The sequence below is a fragment of the Microchirus variegatus genome (genome assembly GCF_963457635.1).
Source record: "Microchirus variegatus genome assembly, chromosome: 6".
Taxonomy (NCBI): Eukaryota; Metazoa; Chordata; class Actinopteri; order Pleuronectiformes; family Soleidae; genus Microchirus; species Microchirus variegatus.
The window spans coordinates 5123859-5147817 of NC_139807.1; the positions used below are offsets into that span (position 1 = coordinate 5123859).

The 23959-nt window shown below is 40.6% G+C and overlaps 1 protein-coding gene across 1 annotated transcript in view; it reads right to left on the reverse strand.

The window, feature by feature from the left end:
* Positions 1-23959, reverse strand: part of enox2 (ecto-NOX disulfide-thiol exchanger 2) — a 176871-nt gene that overhangs the window by 82365 nt on the left and 70547 nt on the right. The window contains exon 3 of the mRNA XM_083891162.1: positions 12550-12696. Coding sequence (XP_083747288.1) covers positions 12550-12696 — 147 coding nt within the window. The remainder of the gene's footprint in view (positions 1-12549; positions 12697-23959) is intronic.

The window sequence follows — 23959 nt, forward strand, 5'->3', positions numbered from 1 at the left end:
ACAATGACAATATTCCAAACTCTTCTTATTTCTTTTGAAGTACACTGCATTTCCCATGACAGGAAATGTGGCATAAAAAAAAAGGAAGTTTTGCTTTCTTACATTCCGTGTGCGTTTCTCTTCAAAAGAGTCAGGGAACAGGGTGAGCCACAGTGCTGCCGCTCTCCCATGACATATTAGGGTTCAGAGCCTTTGTTCAGATGTAATTCAACTTTCCTGTTCGTACTGTGTGTCTAAATGTAATCTTAGTTCCTGTACCACCTCTCTCAGGCTTTCAGATTAACCACTTCACTTCTGAGGAGCGGTGACATTAAGAAACACCTGGCTTTGAATGGAAACACGGGCGCATTTAATTTGGATTAAGCTGGCACCCATGTGCAAAGCCTGATGCCCAATTAGCTTCAAGAACGACAAAATATAAAAAAATGGTGTTCCTCGAAAAGAAACGAGACAGCCTAAAGCACTATGGAGGTATATGAACAATGGTGATGCAGGGCAACAGCCCTCACCTGCAGAGCTGAAACATTGGCTCTGTTTATTGGTCGGAAACCTGTTTAATCTTCCCTTACACCGGTGTAATAACTGCGTTAGGGAGCAAACTGTGGAAGGAGCTGCTCACAGCATCTGTCCCCCATGGTCTGTATCCTGTGATAATGGCAGCTTAAACGTTAAGCTGGCATTAGCTGCCCGTTCTCCCTGCTGACAGATAATTTCTTCACCTGGCAGCTCCGGCGATTTCAACACGTATGAACGCGGGACACGCAGGACGCACGGAGCCTTCGTCTGTCAGGTTTGATCACTAAATGGTCACATGTCAGAGAAGAAGCGACACCATTTTGAGCAGTTATTCCACATGTCAAATGCCAAACTGATATTGCTGCAGCTAAATTCCCTCCGTAAAACGAGTTAATACTTGATTTATCTTGAAGTGTGTCACTACTGCCGTCTGGACCAGAGCAGGGCCAACCCTGGTTTCATTCACATTGAACGGAGCGGCATCAAGTGTCGCCATATTTTCAAACTTTCCAATCGTACGGCAATCGAATCACGGCACACAAATATTCCAGCACAGATGGTACACACACAAACTCCAGACAAGGTGGTTCGCCACAACTACCGACAAAAAGCACCTCACATTGCCGACATCGTATCATCACTTTATCAACATTAACAACTCTCGCTACGACGGATCTTTTCGGCACCATAGTGCACGTGCAGTGGGTGTTGAAAGTGGATGGCAGGGTGATAAAGAAGAGCAGAGACAGAGAGGAGACGTCCGGCGCTAATGCCAGGCAGTGAAAAAGCAGCTGGTGTGGATCAGTTAACCCGGCTGGACACTGAGAGGGAACACAGAGGGATAGAGCGTCGGATGGAGAGTGATGTGTTGGAGAGGAGAGAAACTGCTGTGTCTACAGTGAGCGGCGTGGCACAGAATACCAATGGCAGGTAAGCGTTGCAATCCCTTGCTCGTTTCCTAACTGAGGCATTTAAAAAAAACGTGCTGAATTCCCTCCGAGCAACGCCGGCGTGCGACCGCGCATTTGTTGCAAGCATGTCAACAGCTTCCATGATGATGACAACAACAAGAGTATGTTTAAGGGCATGTCAACATCTCAATATTCAAACAATAGCAATAGCAATCGTGTCTTTCATTATTTAACCGGCTTACAGGAATACATCTAAGTATTATTTATATTATTAATGAATTAATAGGCCTTATTCACAAGGTAAAGTGCAGGACACATGCTTCTCACAAAGTTGTAATTAAAATCAACTTGTGCATGAGAATCAAAGACAACAGTTGTGATTTGGGGACTCTTCATACAACTCTGTTTATTAATAAGCATTCTGCTTCTTAAAGCATCTTATTTGGCCTTTTCTCTAAGGCTGGAGGCTGAAGAGAAGAAAACATTTTTTTCCCTTGTTGCTGTGCCTGAAAGATAACAATTAGAGAGGGAGGCGATTTTACTTTGATCAAGCACAAAACTGAAGAAAAAGTGAACCTTTATTTATTTATTTTTTGCTATTAGTGTTTTTTTTGTTTGTTTTTTTTCTTAAAAGCTTGAGCCTTGCTTGAGGCCTCACCATTAGCTGTAGGGTGAGTCTTCAGAGAGAGCGAAGCAGACCAGAGCGCTTTGTTGCACTGTGAATAATTTAGATCTCGCATGTTTGTAGGCTTTACAAAATGGGGGGCAAAGTGGTACCAGATCTCTGACCACTGCAGCATAGAGAAAATTGACGGGGGAGCAAAAGGACACGTGTTTTAAACGATGATTGCGATGCACGGGGGGGGGGGGGGGAAAGGATTAAGAGTGGAAATCCAATTTGGGCTCCTTTACTTTACCGGGTTACACTTTTATTGGATCAAAGTCACGATCTGGTTCGATTTAAACAATTCTAAACACTCGAGCAGGACTGATATGCCTATGCAAGCACAACATTTTTTTTATCTCTCCCAAAGCAGCAGTGGAGACAAGTGGACGGTTGTGTTCTGACTGAAGCAGGGAATCCCAGATGAATAAGGAGAGGCGGGCCCCACTGTAGCCTGTCATGCATTTCAATCACTATTCTCTCCGCGCTCGCACTCTGCAGGTGATTTAGTATCGCATCCCCCCCCCCTCCCCCCGACCGCTCCATCCAAGCTAAATACTCGAGAATCACGACACCATTAAATGTTCTACGCCCCCTATTCATGTCTGCATGCATCCTGGTGGGATAATGTTTTCATTTTCCACTTCACGCCGTCATCCTGCACCTCGCCATCCATCAGCATCACTCTAAATCGTCTGTGTCACAGTCAGGCCTCAAGACTGACATCCAACCGTAGGTCCAAGCGCAGCCGCGGCACACAGCAATCAAGACAGTGTGTGCACCATCTCTCACACACGTGTGCACACACACACATCTCAGGGACAATGACATGGCTATATATCTCAATGGAGTGTCAGCTCTGACAGCTCGAGTAGCCCATTACATTATTTACCTTCCAACAGCTCTGTCCACCAGTAGCAGATCACTGACATCACATTATAATTCCTTACAATCAAATCCATCCCCCCCTCATGTGTGTCATAGCTGTCACCTGTACAAGTTGACAACATGCATGGAGGACTGATAATAATGATGATAATAATGATAATAATAATAATCTATCTATAAAGCAAGTTACGTCTTTGTGTCTGTGACAGGCATATCTCACTGACCATTAGTCAGATCGCCCTAAGACTTTGGATATGGGTTGAGCATGGCACGAAGGTGTGCATCCTTAATTTTCACATTTATTGGAGGAATTTTAATTTTAGCTGATTTATCAAGCTACACCAGGCAGACAGCGGCTCATCAGCAGCGGCTGCGTGTCTGGAGCGGGGAGGTGGGGGTGAAGAGGCTGTCCTCACATTTTCACATGGTTTCACGGTGTTATACTGAAACGACGAGGTGTCCATTCATCGATACGCGAGCACATATTAATTTTGCATTAGCATGCTACTACTTTGCGGCTATCTTGGCGAACCCGTTTCGAGAGGTAAGCTAGCGAGCCTACGATTAGCATTAGCGTAAGGCTAACGTAATACAAACACTGTGCAACCTCATTTGGCACAACGCAAATGTTTTAATTTTCTAGCTAGTAACTCTCAGCCATGTCAGTGTTTGTAATCTGTTAGCCTTTATGTTCCTTATATGCATTACCATAACTGAAAAACCTTCTTCAGCTCCTACTATAGGAATACATACTTCCTACAGGCACTGCACTAGCAATAAAATAAACACTCTACACTCTTGAAGATACAATGATCCGGATGACTGAGGACCTTTTTTTTTTGCTGTGTGAATATTTTGTCATTCAAGCCCTCATGTTTAATTCAGGCTACATTTACAGGAAAAGAGCAGAAATATTTTCCTTTAATTTTCTCCTCTTCATGCAAAAGTGACCCAGCCAATTACAATTCCAGAGTTTGTGGGTTATATTTTTTTAATGACATAATTCCTTTTAAAAACATCACTATGCCCTAAAACTCCACTTGACTCACCAGGTACGGACGTATGCGTTACTAAATTACATGTCGACATAGGTGGACGTGTTCACACGTGAGCGACTCGTGCACATTTTAAAACTGTACGTTTTGAAGACGAGCACATTTTACACTTTAACCACAAGCCACGAGTCATAGACTTGCTTTTTAATAACAGCGAGGCAAAACCACTTCATCTACGGCACCGCCCAAAAGCGTCATTATACTGTTTAATGGAAATCTGGTGCAATTTTGACTAACTTTCCCCCCCAAAATGTGATGTACAAGCATTCATTTGTCACTTGCAAAATCATTTACAACAACACAGAGAAATGTTTTCTAAGCCTCGAGGAGAAATACGGTAATTTTAGTGAGAAATGCTGACTTTAAATAAAACTGGTTTGTTTACAATTAAGGCTTCAGGGGACTTTTAAATGTTTTCATCCACATTATCGTATTTTCCTGCTGGTTTGAAATAATTAGAATCCAAATAATGTTGTGCTACTGCATGTTCTGTTGTGATGATGTTTAAGCTGCTCCCCCACATGTAAAACATGTATTCTTGTTTCCACCACCTTTGCTCAGATATTAACCTTCCTCTTTACGAATCAATAGCATTTTATTAAACACATCTTTCCGAGTTCTCACCAAAGGTTAACGCACAAAAGATTGGATTGGCGAGAGAGCAATTTTCTTTTCTTTTTCCTTGGCAGTAAACTGGCCTTTGTATGAAAATTAATTAACCGTTTTTCATCAGAGGGAAAACACGAGAGTGATGCGACGTATTAAATGCGGGCGTTGAAAGGCTTTTGTGAATCCATACACAGCGGCCTCAGGTTTGAAAATACTCCTCATTTCTGATAAGGACTCAATATGTTTTTCCAGGCACACAACCTTGTTATTCGGTAACGTGAAACCCATTTATCCTTCAAAGAGCTGTTTGACATAAACAAAGTTATTTGCAACTGCACAGACACAGTCTTCAATGGACGCTGTTTTTGGGTTTAAGTCTCCCACAGAGTGACGCCCGTCCTTCTTTCACATATGTTCACACTCACGTAATCACATTTCCTCCAGGTGCTTTCGTTCTTGAGGTAGATTTATTGCTGCTTATTATTCTGCACTCTCACTGACCCAATGTACTCTGTGGCGTTAGTTATACCGGTTCCTTTACGGGGTACATCTGTGGGACTCTTCGTTCTAGGGCCTGTCACTAATTCATCATAATGAATTCTATCTTTTTGAGCTTTTACAGCTTTTCCCCCCCCCCCCTTTATGATTGTTGTAAAGCGTATTTCTGTTTTAGAGTGTAAATTATGCCCAACTTTGATCATACCCATTATCATTAGTGTCACATTAACATAACAGATGATAACGAATGAAAGATAGTGACATCCAACAGGCATTTATATTCGTTGTAAGAGTGGGGGAAAAACTTAGCTGCACTAAAAAATGAGATGGAGCACAGAATATTACTCTCTCTTCACCACCTGCAGCTTTAACACAGCAGGACTGAAGGAGGCGGGGGGGGGGGGGGGGCGGCCATATCTGTCTGTGTTGTAAAATCCATGCGGTGTGTCTGCTGCTGTGTTTAAAACGACACATACACACAGAGAGAGTGAAGGTAAATACACAAAACTGAGAGCAAAGACAGCAAAAGTGCATCACCTCCAACCTCAGAAGGGAACCACAGATGTTGCATTTCCACTAGCATAGTTTTTAGTACCTGCTCTCTGGCGAGGTTCCAAGCGAGCTGGCACGATACCATGTGTGACGACGTAAGACTGCCAGCCACTGATTGGTCACAGTGAGCGCTGTCACGGGAAGAGACGTCCGACACAAAATTCAAGAATTATGTCCCTATTTCTCCAAGTTAAACTAGTTCCCTGGTGTCCTAATGAACATGTCTGTGACACGCTTTGGTCAAAATACCATAAGGAACTTAAGGTCCACCTTAAAAAAAAAATAAAACAAAACTTAAGGGACAGGAAATGACATCAGCCACAGAGGCTACTGGGAGCTAACAGCAGTCAGCATTTGGAAAAGTGATCATTTGCCGTCATGTATCCACTGGACAGATAAATCCTCTGAGGCTGGAAGTTTGTGTAGCACTCTGTGCTGCACTGTGGAGCCAAGAATAGAACTTTTCGCGGACTTCCGTTTTTTTTCGGATGCCGTTGCCCTCGCCTGCACTCTGTGAGAAATCAACTCCAGGAATTTAGCGTCATGTGACGTCCCAAGGAGCGCGGAAGTCAACATTGCGTGTTTTATCTCCTGTACTTAGACTGTGGAGGACCACAAAAACATGAGTGAGTTATCTTTTTTTAACACTTTTGCGACTGGTAGGAGTCCCAAATATAAGTATTAAATTATGAAGTTGATTTTGCATAATATGGGACCTTTAACAAAACGTGGGTTAATGTCCAACAATTACCAGGGAAATGTCTAAAATCTCAATATTTAACAGAGGAGTCTGGTGTCTATAGTCCAGTGACTGTGCACTCTGGTCATGGAGGAAGTACTGAACAAATAGTTTTAATTTGTTCAGTACTTCTGATTATTATCTGATTGATTCAGTTACACTGAAAACAACTGCTTTTCAAGTCACTAGTCACTCGTTTGTGCGTGTCGCGTGTAAACAAAGTCAAAGCAGTTTCATGCAGTGATGACTCCGCCCACGTTAAGTAGGTACTATTTTTGTAGAGTAAAACTAACCTAAACCGTGAGTCGAGGCGAGCTGGGACCATAGTGGAAAAGGGTCATTAATAAAAACATGCGTGCATGGCAAAAAGTTTAATTTTATTGAATCTAAAGCACAACAGTGACTCTTTTAATAAACCTCAGTATAAAGATATGATCAAATTATAATCTCCGACAAATTTAAATTTCTCTTGAGGCATTTTATAGTCACTTCAATAAAATTGTTCAAGCTAATCAAGTCCCAGCGTGTGCATTACATGGGTATTTTATTGCAGTGGAAAACATTTTGTGCAACCATTTACATGTTGGTCGTCTGGTCTTGTTATGACGGTTTAAAGGTCAAGTGTGCAAATTGAATATACTAGCCCATTACTGTGTTTATTTAAGTGTCACGTAGTGTTAAAATCTCGCACACTTGGGGAAGAAAGAGGTGAGCGGGGGGAGCCTTCCGTTTGTTACAACTGGCAGTCTCATAATCGTTATGCTGTTACTATGTCTTACACGGTGGACCTTTAAAGATCCTTAAAAATAATATATGAACAAGGTGGCATTCAGTCTGAAATGACTTAAAAACAGACCCGGCGGATCAATCAGATGGTTTGCTGATTGCCTTCTTAAACTCTTTGTTATTTAAAGGAAATTGAGGTGTGTAATGAAACAATCACACAAACGCAAGTAGGATTATCAAACGGGGAAACATCTATCCATTAGGGATCTTTTTTTCACGAGACTCAATCAACGCGGCTTTTAATGAGTTCATGCTCCGTCAGAAAGCTCAAAGACGCGACTTTGACTGGAGACAATCAGAATCAGACGCAGATTAGCCGGCAATCTCCCGATGAGCTCCAGCTCCATAAAGTGCACTATTCCCCTGAGGAAGAGGGTCATAACATAACTCATTTTTGATCAGAGTAAGATTTACAAAGGCATATAGGTTTAATTAGAGAGTCTAATTAATCATCTTTAGTCCATTAGTTGTCGTTTATACAAATTGTGTCATTTCCCTGGACCTCACATACTGCGTAGTTATGACTTCAAGCAGCAGAGGGCGCACATCATTCAAAGCACTCGCGTAACTGGCGGGAGAAGAAGTCAAAGTGCACAGTGTTGCCAACTTAGCGACTTTGTTGCAATCTTTAGTGAGTATTTCATGACTCTTTTCAAAAAAGTGACTACCGACAAACCTAGCGACTTTTTCTGCTGTTATTGGAGACTTTTTCGAGACGTGAAGAAAGCGCAAATCGTTTTACTCCTCACTTAGCATCTGGTAAAGCCGTGGACCCATTCCCCCCATCCTCAAAGCACTCTCCTCGCCGCTGCCTGATCCATAAATGTATAATTATTTGTCTAAAATAAATCACTGCACTAAAAAGCTAAAAAACAACAACACCAGCGACAAAAAAACCCCTAAGTAACTCTGCCAGAGTGTCTCTTTTAGGTCACTTTTGTTGGTCCCAAGCCTGGATAAAAGGAGGAGGTTTGGAATTGTGACTACTTTTCAAAATGCATCCAAGAGCACTAAAACAGACGTTCAGTCATCCGTGACAAACTCTCTCCTCTGGGTGTGCATTTCTATAATTTATGTTATGCCATTTACAGACTACCATTTAATTAACATTTGAGAAAAATGCATGAACTTTGCAACCGGAGTGTTTCATAACTGTGTTGGCAGGTCACATGATGAGGAGGAACATCATCAAAAAAATCAATGGAGAATTTGCAATATAGTCTATAATGTAGAGTTCTGTGTTTTGGAGGTTTCCCTCCGAGTCTCACGCAAAATAAGTAAAAGGTTATTTAAAATAATAATAATAAAAAAAAACAGATACGATTTAAGCATCATAACTGATCTGCTAAAGTTTTCCTGAAACCAAAACCAATGTGCAATTATTCTCACCGCCCCCGAGCAGTATGCACTTGACATGTGTATGATAAAACACCGAGGCAGCATTGTGCAAACAAGTGCTCCATTAGCTGGAGGGCAAAACATCCTATCACAGAATGTATTTGCTCCAAAATAAAGAATTGAAAAAGTTCTTTGACATTAAACTGGAGGCCGTTTTTAAACGTCCTGCATTATTTACTAGTGGAGAAACAAAATTCCCCCGAGTCACTGTGTCTGGCCATTTTCCATATGTACCAAGTTCCTATCCACGTTAATGACTCCGAGAGAGAATGTGATCGTCTGTCCTCCCGTAAGACAAACTCTAATTACGCCTTTCTAATGCACTTTACCATAAGGATTTCTGACGGGCTCGTCTCTGGAAACTCACACCTACATTATACTCTCCTCTCTGTTGTCGTCGACACATTTTTCAGAGTTTCTTTGCCTCACCTAATGTTGTGTAAACATGACTACAGAAGGACACATTACTTATTCTCTCTCTTCCAGCTACGGCAGCACAACGACAGAGGGGAAAAAAAAAAAAAACCTACAATACTGTGTATGTTTTTTACTGAAATGATGTTATGACAGTAGGCTGCGACACTTTGGAAGCTGTCGTGGGTAAATCTGACAAGTGAGAAGTGATTGCTTGCGTTCAAATTTGAATCTTAAAACTGAAGAAGAAAAACACACCGCATGCCGTCCTACATTACACACATGTACTGTAAGTCTACAGTACAGACTTTGATATGCACAGGGCAAAATGTGGTTGTGATTCGAATGGTGCGTTTGTTTATTTAGGTTTTTTGATAGGTTGTTTGTAGCCGGTGCGAGAGAGTACGTATGAATGAATGGATTTCTTCATTTCAAACACGAAATTGAAGATTAAATAACAAGAAAACTGAAAAGGAAGTGGCGTCTGAAAATGAGCAGGTTGAAGTAAAAACCCCTTATTTGCTTTTCTAGTAAATAACATGGCTTCGAATATATTTCGGCAGAATAAATACGCACGTCATGGCGAAACGAAAAAACTTAATTCCAAAGACACCCAAAGTCGTTAGCTGTTGGCAGATTCCTCGTAGGAACGGTTTCAATTCCTCAATCATCAAGGCAAGGAAGGAGTCATGTTTTGCACATTTATTTCCACTTGCCGTGCATCCAGGTTATATTTCCATCCACATCCAAGCCTCTATTGGACCAACAACACATAAAAAATATTCCCTTGATGTTCCAGGTTGTGAATAGAGCTCCAACTGATGATTATTTTCCATAATCTATTAATCTGTAGATTGTTTTCACGATTGATGGAGCCATCGTTTTGGTTTTGGTCCATAAAAAGTTGAAAAATGTGTTTGTCAAACCTGCAAATTATGACGTTCTCTAATGTTTTATTTTGTCTACAAACCAACATGATTCAGCGTTTAATGATTTCTTTGTAATATGGAGCAAAATAATATTCAAATTTAAGAAGCTGAAACAACCAGAAATCTTCAAAACGATTAATCGATTGTCAAAATAGTTGATGATTAATTTAGAAACCAAATAATAATCGATAAACCTTTCTCTTATAACTTCAAAAGTCAACAATACCACATACAAAAATATATATAAACTACTTTAATTGTTCACATATCACACTGTAACAAGTAATCCTGCATTAATCATTTCAACTAAATCTAAACTAAATGAACCCAATATTGGCTCTTAATTCTCCAAAAAATATACTTACAATTATTCAAAATGTATTCACAACCCAAATATCCACCCCGCGTTAAAATAAAAAGAACCGTGAGGGCCTAAATCACAGCTGAGGGACGTAGCCAATAACATTATCATGCTGTTGGAACAAAAAAGAAATTGCAATAATTATCATTGTTTAATTGCCAAGTTCTGGTTCACACTATGGGAGTTTTCTGATTGTCTCTGTAATTAGTATTACTGTTACTGAGGAAATGTAGAAAAAGGAAATAAAAAATGTCATAATAATAAAATAAAATGATTAAAAAGATCCCTAAACATCCACTGCAGAAAGGAGCTGTGGTCTGAATCATCTGTCAAGCAGCCAAACACGTCACATAATAGGGAGCTGCAAAAAGAGTCTGGGAAAAAAAAAGCGGGTGTCAAGAGAAAGTGTCAGAGAATGTGTGGTGTGAATGTTTCTTACATCTTATTATCAAAAGGCTACGATTCAAATCGTTCTTCACTCGAGTTGTCATGAAGTAGAAAATGTTTGCTACAGGGTGGTGATTTGGATATACACTACTGTTCAAAAGTTTGGGGTCACCTATACAATTTCTTTTGTGTTTTCCATTAAAAGTCACACTTTCATTCATCAAAAGAGGGGTTTTCTAATCATCCAATAGCCTTCTAACGCGATTAGCAAACACAATGTACCATTAGACTGGAAATGGGCCTCTATACACCTATGTAGATATTCCATTAAAAACCAGACGTTAGCTAGAACAGTCGTTTACCACATTAACAATGTATAGAGTATATTTCTGATTAGTTTAATGTCATTGAAAACAATTGTTTTTCCTTCAAAAATAAGGACATTTCTAGGTGACCCCAAACTTTTGCACTGTAGTGTACATTGTCATCGGTAACCTTCTTGTTACGAGGCAACAGTGCTTGAAGGCAACTTTCCACTTCTGTCAATTCACGGAGGTCCACTGCCAGCCTTGTGCCATAAATGTCATCTTTGACCCATGTTGACCAATATCCAAAATTTGACTCTCATCTGTTTAGTATAATTGGAATCGTCAGCATATCATGTGACCCAAACTATGAATTACTGATTAATTTAATGTTATATTCATTGGAAAAAAAGTGGTTTTCCTTCAAAAAATAAGGACATTTCTAAGTGACCGCAAACCTTTGAACGGTAGTGTAATATCTGGTGAGATTGTTTCTCACGGGTCAGCGAGACATGACACCTCAGCACAGTCATGGTGCTACTCCGAGGCGCGATATATTCCTTTGACTCTGCTCTTTAAGTCACCGGGGTGATGTTCATTTCATCTCGAAAACCCTCCGATTCACACGTCATCTTCTCGTCTTTAAAACTCCTCGCTGTGTAAGTGTTGTTTTCTCGGTGACCAGAAATGAATGTTTCGGTCAATTAACACTTTTCAGCACACGTTTTCCTACGCGTGGTCTCAATTTCACAGACTGTGTGTGTGTAACTGTAACTCCATCCTTTGTGGCGACATCAGTCATTTGTTTGACAGTCATCATTATCTCATTATCTCAACGCGGTCAGTGACTTAAGATGATGGAATCGAAATATGAAGTTACAAGAAATGAAGAAAAGTTGAATAGATGATTAGGGTTGCATTCATGCAGAGGATTAATCCACTCTAATTAGTGTTGCCGGGAAAGCGGAGAACACGGAACACCTCTCTGTGTTAAGGGCCATTCTTCCCTGTTACCTATGAAGCGATTAATTAGTCAGCACTTCTTTTAATTCTTTAATTAGAAAGTCCTTCTTTAATTTGACACATTACCAGGCAATGCGCTCCTAAATTAGATTGCTGCTTCATTATGCACATAAAACACAAGTACACAGACACTTGTCCCTCAGTGTGTGACAGGTCAGTGTGTGTGTGCGAGGAAGCTGAAGGCGTGCAGCAGTTGTGACTGGCAGGCAGTTGTTGGCACGGCAACAGACAATCTCAGCAGAGCCACTTATGTTGTCTGACCTCCAAACCTGCCAGAGCCTCAGGACATGGCAGGCTAATCAAAAACAACAAGGACTGAATGAAACTATTTGCCCCACCTACACCGCGACCAAGAAATAGGACTATGCAACAATTCCCACTACAGTCATCCGATGTCGGTAGAAGAAGACGAAGACTAAAGGTAAAAAAAAAAAAAAAATCTAGCACTTGTTTCAAAGCTCTCGTGAGTGGAAAAAGAGGCCGTCTCGGCTTGTGAGGTGGCTGTTGTCCATACCTGGAGGCAGGATGGTTCTCTTCCTCTTCTTGCTCGTCTCAGCTGTGTTGTCCAGAGGAGGACACTCTGTCACCAGTGGCCCACTGGAACCGTTGAACTGGAGAGGGTCGTTGCTGGTCGCTGGGTCAAAGGGCAGAGCATTGAGTCCTGGAAGACACGGATAAGACAGAAAAAAGACTAACTATACATAGTAATACAAAGTAATAGTTCCAGGCATTAATGACCAGTGTAATGGCAAATTCAATTTCTTTGTCTCAGAGCTCGTGCTGCCAAACAACCCTTTCCTAACACAAGATACCACGTCCTTTAGGGTATTCAAATTAGAATGTCTGGACTCAACTTTGCACATTAATACAACATCTTGCAGGGGGAGGTGGGCCCCGATACCTGCAATAGACAAAGGGGTGTGAAAGCACGACCTGGAGGGGCAGACCCCTGCAACAGACAAGGGATGTGAGAGGGGTGTTCCTTAGGTATAAAAGTTTAGCTCTCGTCATGCTCTGGGTGGGTGACTGACCTTTTCTTTGCAAAGAAAATAAAAAGTTGACGGCCAGCAGACGTCTCTATTTCTTTCTTCAGCAGCAGCAGAGAGAATTTCCTCAACAATTGTAAAGTGCATTTTAAAACAAAACAAAACATAGGCTAATACCTGGAATGTTCAGATCATTTAAAGTGCACAGCCGAAAGCGAAAGATCTCTGCCACTCGGTTCTAGTCTGGGCTACGTCCACACCCGAAGGTGTGCTTCTCCCCCAATCTGCTCCTCTAAAAAACAAGTGATTCATTCTCAGTTCTGCTATTTCAGGTGAAACCTGTGGGATTTATTAAAACACACATCACCCAGGACCTTAAAACTATCTTATTTCAGTGGCTCAAATGGAAGTGCACCAGCACGGTTCACTTGAAGCAATAATTGGGATTCAGTGCAACTAAACACACAGTGTGTCATTTCTGCCTGGATCATGAGCTCTGGGTCACTTCCTGATTAAGTTACTGATCCTCTTTTTCACATGGTCTATTTGTTTTTTGTTTTTTTTAAAAAACAACCAACTGACCTTTCTCTCTCCTCATTATTGAACAGCAAGACGACACACGTCACCACAGCGGGTTAATCTCAAAGAGTTTCCCCCAAGCAAGGCTTTTATTGTGAAATATTTGCACGACAAGTGGATCTGTGACTCGATATAAAGCGCCAGTTTTATTGAGTTCAGAGGAGCGTTCAGAGTGTTTAAAAGTTTATTATTTATGGCGACTTTCAAAAGGCAAACCCAATGGTAAACGCAGCAGCTCCGCAAAGCAGATGGCGCCATTAAAGCGTGATGAATGAAACAGTCCATTACCTTCAATATAAATACGGATTTCTGTGGATTTATAGTGTTTGAAGAATTTTTTTTGGCTAATACTAAAAATATACACATTAGTCTGGTCTTAAAAAATAAATAAATATGACTTTGACAGAATTCATCTTTCAAATGCCTTTCTGCTGATGAGGGGACAGGATGTAAATCTTGAGAACCAATAACATGAAGGACCTTGGTGTTTTGATGATGATGATGATAATGATGATGATATGGTTTAAGGATGCACCGAAATGAAAATTGTTGGCCGAAACAGAAACCGAAAAGCAGGCTCTCCCTCTCCAACGCAGCCTGGATAATTTCTATACGTGCTGCTTTATCCCCACATCCAAGTAATGATCTTTACGTCGAGGATCAAGTACATTCGCGATGAAGTGCAGGGGATCCGAATGTCGTGAATGTATCGGCAAGTTCATAATCTGCCTCGTATGCAGCCAAGTTTCGCTTTTGCGCTAAGAGACTTTCCAGCATTTAATAGGTGCTGTTCCACCGCGTACTAACATCTTGTTGGAACCGTTTTATTGTTGTTTTCCAAACTGATCTTGGACAGACTCTAAGCGGGAATAGACAGACATGTGCTGGCCACAGTTTTTGCATGCGTCACCCTGTTTCGAAATGTTTCGGTAGCCGAATTTCCGGTGCTAATAAAGATGAGTGGTTGATGATGGTTGCCCCACTAAGTGGTTACTTGACTGGCAGAAAACCAATGAAGAATAAATATTTGATAACTGATGAAAGGTTTGTCATTATTTTTAAGCAATAATTAATGGTTACAGCTTCTCAAATTCAACAACTTCCCTTTATTTCTTCATCACATTGTCATACAGTTTTGACTGTTGGCTGAAAGACTGTAGTCTTTCCTCATAATCAATTAACAGTTTTTAGAAAACCTGATAAATCACTAAGCTTTCCGTGTCAACAGAACGCTCCTGGAGAAAGTATAGTCTCAGCCCTTGTGTTGATGATTTTATTTTCCATGCCTGAATCTCTCTGCCCTGATGCATCATTTCCTTCTCTTCCTATCAAGGTCATTTTTAGCAAGTGAAGGAAATGACAGTATAAATAATATAAAAAAAATTCTGTTAATAAATATTTATCTCAGAAGAATGTTTGGGAAATGTAAGGAATCTGACGCTTAATCTTTATAACATAAACAGCACAACATCAACATCTGTATATGTGTATAATGGAGACACTTTATCAGACAGTTATTTCAGTCGAGGCTATGTTTTCCTTCCTCAGTACGATTTATCCTCACTGTTAACCTTACAATAACAACAGACGTATCATCAATATCACACTCGCATGCATAACCGAAAGAAACAAAACAAAATATATGATGAATAAATAACTGTGGCAAATCCTCCCAAAGTCTAAATATATGACAACTTAACTTGTTTTGTTTTTTTTCTGCTTAATTACATCAGATTTTTTTTTTTCCACACCCGTGTGTTTGTTTATAATTCAGAGCAGGTTCCTGGAGAGACTGTCTACGTTCATGAAAAATTCATGGCACTTCTTTGTGCTTAGATTGTTTTTTTCCCCCCTCCATGGCACAACAGATCAGAGGACCCGCATTACGGTGGCTCTTTAAGAGCTTTGACGGATGCTCGTCAGGCGGCATTAACGCTCGAGACACTGCTTCAAACCACAGCGACAACAACAACAGTGATATTATTAGGAGATTTAATCATAAATCTGCCTGTTCTGAGACTAAATAATGTGTGGACTTGTGTGTTTCCATGTAAGACTTAAATGAGATGATGGATTTCTGTGTTCACAATTCATGTATGTAATCAATCAATAGCAAGAATGATTATTAATTCAATAGACAGAGAAAATAGTCGCACAGAGAATGAAAAATGGAAAATATTAACAAAAAGACAGAGCTATTACAGTCTTAAGTGACTTGTTTTTAACTATTTTTCCTGTCTCAGAGAAGAGGTAAAGTCTGTGGCGACACACCCTGAGAAAGAAAACCTAAAAGCATGACACTGATGTGAGGTAGATGTGTTAAATTTACCTCATGTCCTTGCAACAGAGCCAGTTTAAACAGATCTAAACGTCAACACCGAGACCTGCTCGGCATCAATCGGCCACATTTCCTTTAAGATGCTTATCAATAGACTTCACTCTGTCGTTCTAAACTCTGTCACCGTCGAGGAGCTTTCAGCTTGCTCCAAGACGCAGCCTCGCAGTCGCGATGACAGGCACGAGAGAGTTCCCATGAAGCGAAGCAGAGAGACCATGGAAAAAGTGAAGCAGCACTGCAAACAGCTGACAGGGAAATACCACTTAACCTCACCAGTTAATGTCGTTACTGCAGTTTTTGCCAAGATCGAGGAGACTTTTTTTTTCTCTCTCTCATAGAAATTCCACAACCGTTTCTCCAAAGCAGACACTAAGAATAGAATAGAACACTTGGAATATAAGTTATAAAGATAAAGAAGTTTGTTGTATATAAATGTGTTTTTGTACCTTTTCAATGATAGCATCTGGATGGACCTCAATAAAACACATTTTGGCTCTACATTGTTATTTTATCTCACGGCAAAAGTTTAGTCCTCTGGGTTTCGGCTGAGCAACTATATTTCCAGTGTTTGGAATCAGTAATCAGACAGTCAGAGCACACAGGAGGAATATCAGACCGAAGCCTGTGAGAATGTGCGCGCGTGTTAACCTGCATATTAACAATGCCTTTGCTGGGTCATTGCCCCCGTCTACTGTGATATTCCTATGTCCACGCGCTGACGGATTGCATGTTTAAGTTCCAACATCTGGCTAGAGGGAGGAGTTCTTACAGCGAATTTCACTTCCCCCTGGGAGGAGGAAAACAAATACCAGGAGGCTGTGGGCAGAGGGACTGCAGAGTAAATGGAGGGGAATTTATGGGGTTTGATTAGTCTCAAAAGGCACACAGTAAAAAGATTTTAGCACGTGCCCAAACACACAACAGCATCTGTTGGCAGAAAAACAAACCTCGTGAGGAAACATTGTCTCTACCGTGTGCACAACGGCGGTCTCACGATCGCGACGAGCGCGTGCTCAATCCTCCGTACGTGCCTGACACTCTGTTGGACTTCAAAGACTTTGGAGGTGATTCAAAAACAAGGAAATACTTTGCGTATCCATTTCCAGAGACAGGTGCATAGGACAGAGGTACATTCTCCAAGTGAACCTAGTTCCCTGATGTCCTAATGAACATGTCTGTGACATGCTTTGGTCAAAATACCATAAGGATGAAGCTTCACAGCAGTTCAATCACCCTGCCAAAACAGCCCTATTCAGAAAAAGCTCGCTTTTGAGTGCCTGTCTCTTTAAATGCAAATGAGACACAAGAAACTACATCAGTGTCACTAAGGCTCCGGCAGCTAATAGCAGTTAGCATTTGGAAAAGCCATCATTTGCCGACCCTAGCCGGCACATTGCCGTCATATATAACATGTATCCACTGGACACGTAAATCCTCTGAGGCTGGAAATGTGTGTAGAACTCTGTGCTGCACTGTGCAGCCAAGAATAGAACACTTCACAGACTTCCAGGTTTCCGGATATTATTGCCCTCACCTGCATTCTAGCGTTTTTAAGGGACACAGCAGAGCTCCGCAAGACAACAATTCTTGAGTGAATGAGTGCGGAAGTCAACATTGCATGTTATCTCCTGTATATGTCCCGTATTTAGACTGATGCGGACCACAAAAACATGAGTGAGTCATCTTTTTTCACACTTTGCCTACTCATAGGGCCTCCATAGTCCCAAATATAAGTATTACAATTATTAAAAAGTTGATTTTGCATAATATGTCTCCATCTAATTCCCAATGGCTCTCCTATATGTGATTTTTCTCAGAATCACAGTCACTCTGATTTAAGATGGCTTCCCGCCGTCACAGTATTTGCCAGATGAAGCTCCAGGACTGATATGCGAGATTTATCAATTCCAGCTACACCGGTGCGTGGAAGACCTTAGAGGTCACACTGACTGGTCCCTCACTGACCTTGACCTTTGGCTGTTTGGTTTTATCACTGTCAGGCGTTGTAATCTCTTGTTCCACACTCCCGTCCAGTCAGTTATCAGATGCTGGTTGCGAGCACAGAGCAGAATCCTGCATCATGACGATGTTTTTTCCACACGTGCTTGGTTTTACGGTCTGTGGATTTAGAGGCCGGACGGCAGACAGCGTTTATGCTCTGTGGCCACAGGACGGAAACACGAGACACATCACGAATGAAAGTCTCACCGGTCTCACATCGAGAGCACATTAACAACATGGCCCATTAATAGTACAGTGAGTCAGGAAAAGACAGAACCATTAGGGTATACAAAGAGACGCGGTGGGTCATTAATATGCCATTTAAACACCTCGGATGTGAAACCAACGAGAGTATATTTCGACCGTGTGGAATATGGAGAAATGTGTGTTACATATTATGTCACCATAATATCATCATGACAGGTTGATTAATACGTTCATAACGGTGCGAGATGGAGCAGTGATGAGAATTCACACATATGCCTCTATGTGTTTTGAGAAGAAAGAAAAAACATGACAATTAACTTTTCCCATAGCCTTTTTTTAACATTATTATTTCTTTAGCTGCCTAAAAAATTCCCTGGCATTGTCTCAAATGTAAATATTTGCAATGTACGTGACTAGAAACCAGAAGCATTAACAGTGCATTTGCATTTTTTTTTTCTACACTATTAAAACCAAATATTTCCACTCTCTCCCCATAAACATAAGGAATTCCTCGATTTAAACAGCAGCAGCAAAAAGGCACACTACAGCAATCTCTGACGGTATGGGTCAGTTACACTAATTACAGAGCACAGCCGTAATCAATTTTGCCACAACGCTGAGGAATGTGCATGAATAAATAATGACTTTATTTGTTTTTAACAATCATTTCACAGCACAGTGCTAGCTGCGGGAATCTAGGTGGCGGCCACAGACTCACCCTGTTATGCAAAGAGCTGCAGCGATTATTTCACTAACAAGTTTGTGTAATTCGGCGATAGTATTTAATCTAACTCTTATCAGCTAATAAACCAAATGGCGCGTTATGCATAATGCACAGCATTAAGAAATACGCATCAGCATCGCATTATAAGTAAAACCTAAAGAGGGAAGATGTAGACTAAGCAGAGGACTATTAAACCGAGGAGGCCGAGTAAACCAGTGCACATTCAATCAGACACGGGGTCAGATGGTGGCGCACAACATTAACATATACTCAATCTCAAAAGTAAATTTGCTGCTCGGATTATTCCACTTCATTACTAAACAAAAACTGTCTCTCGCTGAAGTGCAATTCAGCTTCACTGATTTTTTAGCCTCACACGAGTAAGTTAACTCATTCGCCTATCGGAGAAAATCTAAAAGGAGGGTATATGGATAATTCTTCCAGCTATGAAATTGAACATAAAAAGTCAAGTTCTGTGCCAAAGGCAAAAAGGTAATGTTAGTGTTGTTATCATTAGAGCTGTGCAAAAATCACAATATTTCTTGCTTAAAAGGAAGATTATTTTCTCTCATGATTTGCTTACAATGTAAATGTTGTAACCACAGGCATATTAACATTGGTAAAGCAAAAGGCAACAGTGCAGCTTTTATTTTAAAATGCAACATCTTTGTCTTTCACTTATGGAACTTTTCCACTAGAGCTTAAACAATTACTCACTTACTCGATTATTAATCAACTATTGTAATAATCGACGAATCGATTTGAGGCTTTTTTCATGATCAAAGCAAGATTTCTGATTGTTTTAGCTTCTTAAAAGTCAATATTCTCCTCGTTTCTTGATGATGTCTTTGCTCCAGATAACAAAGAAATCATTAAATCTTAATCATTTTGGTTTCAGGACAAAACAAGACATTCGAGAAAATCATCACTTCCAGGTTTGACAAACACTGATCACGCTTTCTGACATTTTACGGATCACGCGATTACTCTATTAATCGTGAAAATAATCAACAGATTAATCGAGTATGAAAAATAATGAGTTAGTTGCGGCTAAGACTCTACTCTGACTTTTTAGTACCTGCTCTGGTGAGGTGCCAAGCGAGCTGAGCCGATACACAAATGTGACACAAATCAGAACCTCTGATTGGACGGAGAGTGTCGTCACTGGATGAGTGATGAGTGCGATGTCCAACACAGGAATCAAACTGAATGATGCCAAACTGTAGATCAGTTAAAAAGACTTAAAAATCCTGAAAACAGGTGTTAATCTCTAACATTTAGCGAGGAAATGTCAAAAATTCAGTCATGGAAAACGACGTCCCTGGTACCCAAAGCCGCGTAGAGCTAGAACTGTATAGCGGAAGTATTTTTCTGTGCATGTTCTGTGTAGAAGACGTTGAGGTAGATCCATCCATCCATCATCTATACAGCCCTTTCTCTGAGGGTCGGTGACAGGAAGAGTTCACCCCGTCCAGATCATCATCAAAAAAAAAAAAAGTTTTGTCTTTGTATTCTTATTTGACTTCACACAACTCTTCCCTTGCACCGCCATCTGTCCATGCCTCTCTCTCACAATCTCACTGGGTTTATGTTCCTCGGTGACAGTTGGATAGCACAACATTTGCCGAGTTAGAATGTGCTTGCTTTGATGCCACTGATGTCCCAAATTAAAAAAAAAAAAGAGGCTGATTATTTTTCTTTACTTTCATAAATGAAAACCACACGATTTATTCAGGAGCCCTGGATAGCATGTTACAAATGTCTCTGTAATTTGTCCAGAGCAATGACTTTTAGAACACCACTTTACTTTTACAAGGTCATGAGCTCACTCAAGATCTACAGCAGGAGTGAATGAACGCAGAGAAACATTATTCACTATGCTCCCAGGATTAGCTCAGCAGAAAGAAAGGGGAACACTAATTCCCAAGGCCCCTAACACCCATTATAAAAAAAAATGGAGCCAATTTTCTTTTTAGTTTTTATTCCTTTACCATTTTCTTATAAAGCGGAGCTACTTTCTCGCCACACTTTACATCAACAACAGACACAAGTGATTAAAACAGAGAGGTGACCAAATAATAAACAGACAATCTGCTGGGGAAAGACAATCTAAGTTGTTTGTGTCAAAAGTCGGCGGAGAACATAATCACTCGAACACTCGCGGAAGAGACTCGCAGGTAAGAATGTGTAATTGGAATGCAGCACTCTGTCTGACAAAAACCATCAGGTTAACTTCATCCAGACAACCACAAATACTTCAAATCACAAGAAACGAAACGGAGAAAGGCAGAGAAATCCTCACATTTGAGGCGACAGACACACTTGACTGACTGACGGTTATCACGTTCATTTTTCAGACATTTCGGATTGGCAAACCACTGGTGTTTGGGGTACAAAGGGCAGACAAACATCATAAGACACTTTCTGATAGCATTCGGGGTAACGCTGCTTTACTATTACGGCTATGGGTCAAAGTAAAGTGACAGTTGTGTGCGATAACTCTTGCCCCTGTTGGATGTTGGGTGGCGGCTGGAGAGTCTATAAACAGGAACCCAAATTAGCCTTTCTGTCACCTGGAAGGTCACCGATGAAACAAAGTCACAAGACCTCCATTAGGTCACTGTCACTATGTTTTTCACCAGATCGGTCACTAGAATAAATGAGATATTGCTCTATTAATAGCCCCAAGTGTCCGATTTGGCTCAGGACTGAGAGCACGATCTCCGAGTCTTCTAAAAAAAGGTGGCTGACTAAAGCTATGAGTGCCCTTAGCAGATGTATAAACAAGGTGTCGGACTGATGTGGCTTAGCAATGGATGGCAAAGCACGCCAAGCAGCTCCAGCATTCTCATGAGGCTATTAGCCAAGCTTTTCACTTCCTGTGTATTTATAGCGAAAAAACAAAAGAGCGGCTGAAGCAATCGGCATTCGTAGAAGCCGAGCACCTCTTTATGCACAGCTGCACTATCCTGCAGGCTTTGCTCATTCTAACAAAAAAACAGTTAGTGGTTAAGAGCTTACTTTGATCCTGTGATTTACTGAAGACCAAACAAAACCTTAATAACCTGCCAACCACCCAAGCCGTGGGTAACAATGAGCTCTGGCGGCTTAATGTCTTTATCAAAAATCAAACATCACAACAGATGAATTCATTAGCAGGTTCTCAGGTTATGGTTTTAATGACAACGTTTCCTCATTAATATTAGGGCTGGATGATATGGACAAAAAAAAAGATTATCGCAATAAAACCTTTTCAAATCAGTTGATTATGAGTCAAACAATAAAAAATAGGTTTTGCTCCTGACTGAATGCTGAATAAACCAGTAAAGTTTTTTAAAACCTTTAAACGCTTCTTAAAAACTACAGCATGTTGCACGTTTAAGATAAAACTCCAGTGTTATTGACTTATTGCCCAAAAGTACTTGACAAAGGACTCAAAACGTCTTCTCTCTAGGGCTTTAATGACCGTTTTATATTCTCGATTAGAACTGAGAGACCTCAGATAGAGGAAATACTGTAACTAGGCAATTGAAAGACCGTTAAGATGACAGTCTGGGGTGAAAAAGCTTCATCACCTATAGCTCTTGAGGATTAATACAACAGCGTGTTGCACAGACGACTGATTATGGTTACACAGTGGTCACAGTCCCACCGTTAATCCACACTGACATCCACCCATGGAGGGTGGTACTGTTGAATTAAGCTTTGCACAAAACTCGCATATTAGAGAGGAGGAAATTCCAGTCACAACTATAATCACTCAAAATGTGTGATATATATATCTTTAATTTTAAAGTTAAATGCGCTTCAGTGCACTGCGAGTCCATATAGTTGACATCGCTGGACTATTTTCTCTGTGAAGCTCTGTGTATTTACTGTAATAACCTCAAATATCAGTTTCTTTGTTTGGCGACACAGCACCTGTTATCAGTGAGGGGAAATGATAGTACTGTTAATTGAGGGATCACAGGGAAATTAAATGTAAAACACAGAGAATACTGCCAAAAAAGATGAAAACCCATATTGCAAATTTAAAGGATCGATCTCACACAATATATTGAGGGTTCTTGAGACACAAAGCAAGCTAAAATAGCATGTTTTTTCCATCCATCTATTTACCAGTATCCATCTACCGCTTTATCCTGGCGGAGGCTGCTGTGACAATCTGGAAAATTCTAATTTCTTTACAAACTTGGAAAGAAAATTCAACCTTAAACCTGATAAACCCATTCCAATTCAAAATATACAGTACGTTATGCTCATAGAAGCCCATCAGACCGTTTTTTAAGTAGTAATTAACAACTTTGTGAGGTGTCATGTCATCTTTGCTCATCAGAAGAAGAAAACAGTGATGTTGTGTTGTTCTGCAGTTACAATAGAGGACAAAATGTCCTCCAAGTGGACAATAACAATATTAAAGAATTTATTTATTTTTTATTAAATTCAAATCAGCAAAGGTGACAAATTATTCACGATATGCAGGTTTCTGCGTCTTCAGGTAAATGCCAGTGACACCAATCAGGGTTAATATCATGATAAGTATGTAGGAAGAGTTATGTTTTTACAGTTGGGAGTTTGGTAAAAGGTTAATCTATTCCCTGTTGTTGTGCTGACATTTTCAAACTATGATAACACTGGGATGTCTCATTGAGCATTTACAAATTTCCTCCTGCTCTGCATGTGAAATAAAACCCAACCAATACATTGGCACAAGGTGCTGGAGCACAATGTGACACATGAAAGGGCAAATGGAAAATGCAAAGGGCAACTAATGTGGAAGAAGGGCAATTAATTAATTTTGTTTTCTTCTGCTGCTGCTGCTGCGCGTGTCAATTCCTCCAGTGTTCAATTCTTGCTATGCTTCCAAACACAATTGCAGATTAACGTACACACTGAAGAGCACTTGCTCACTATGATCATGTCATGGCTATTCATAAACATAAATGACAAGGGGGGGAAGAAAAAATCCCCCTCAGACCCATTCCTGTCATTCCTCTGAGCCTCAGGAAATTCAGCGAAGTTTAATTTATTTAAATCTTTCATCCACTCATCTCTATTCCATTAAACTGGCTCAGAATCTTTGGCTTGC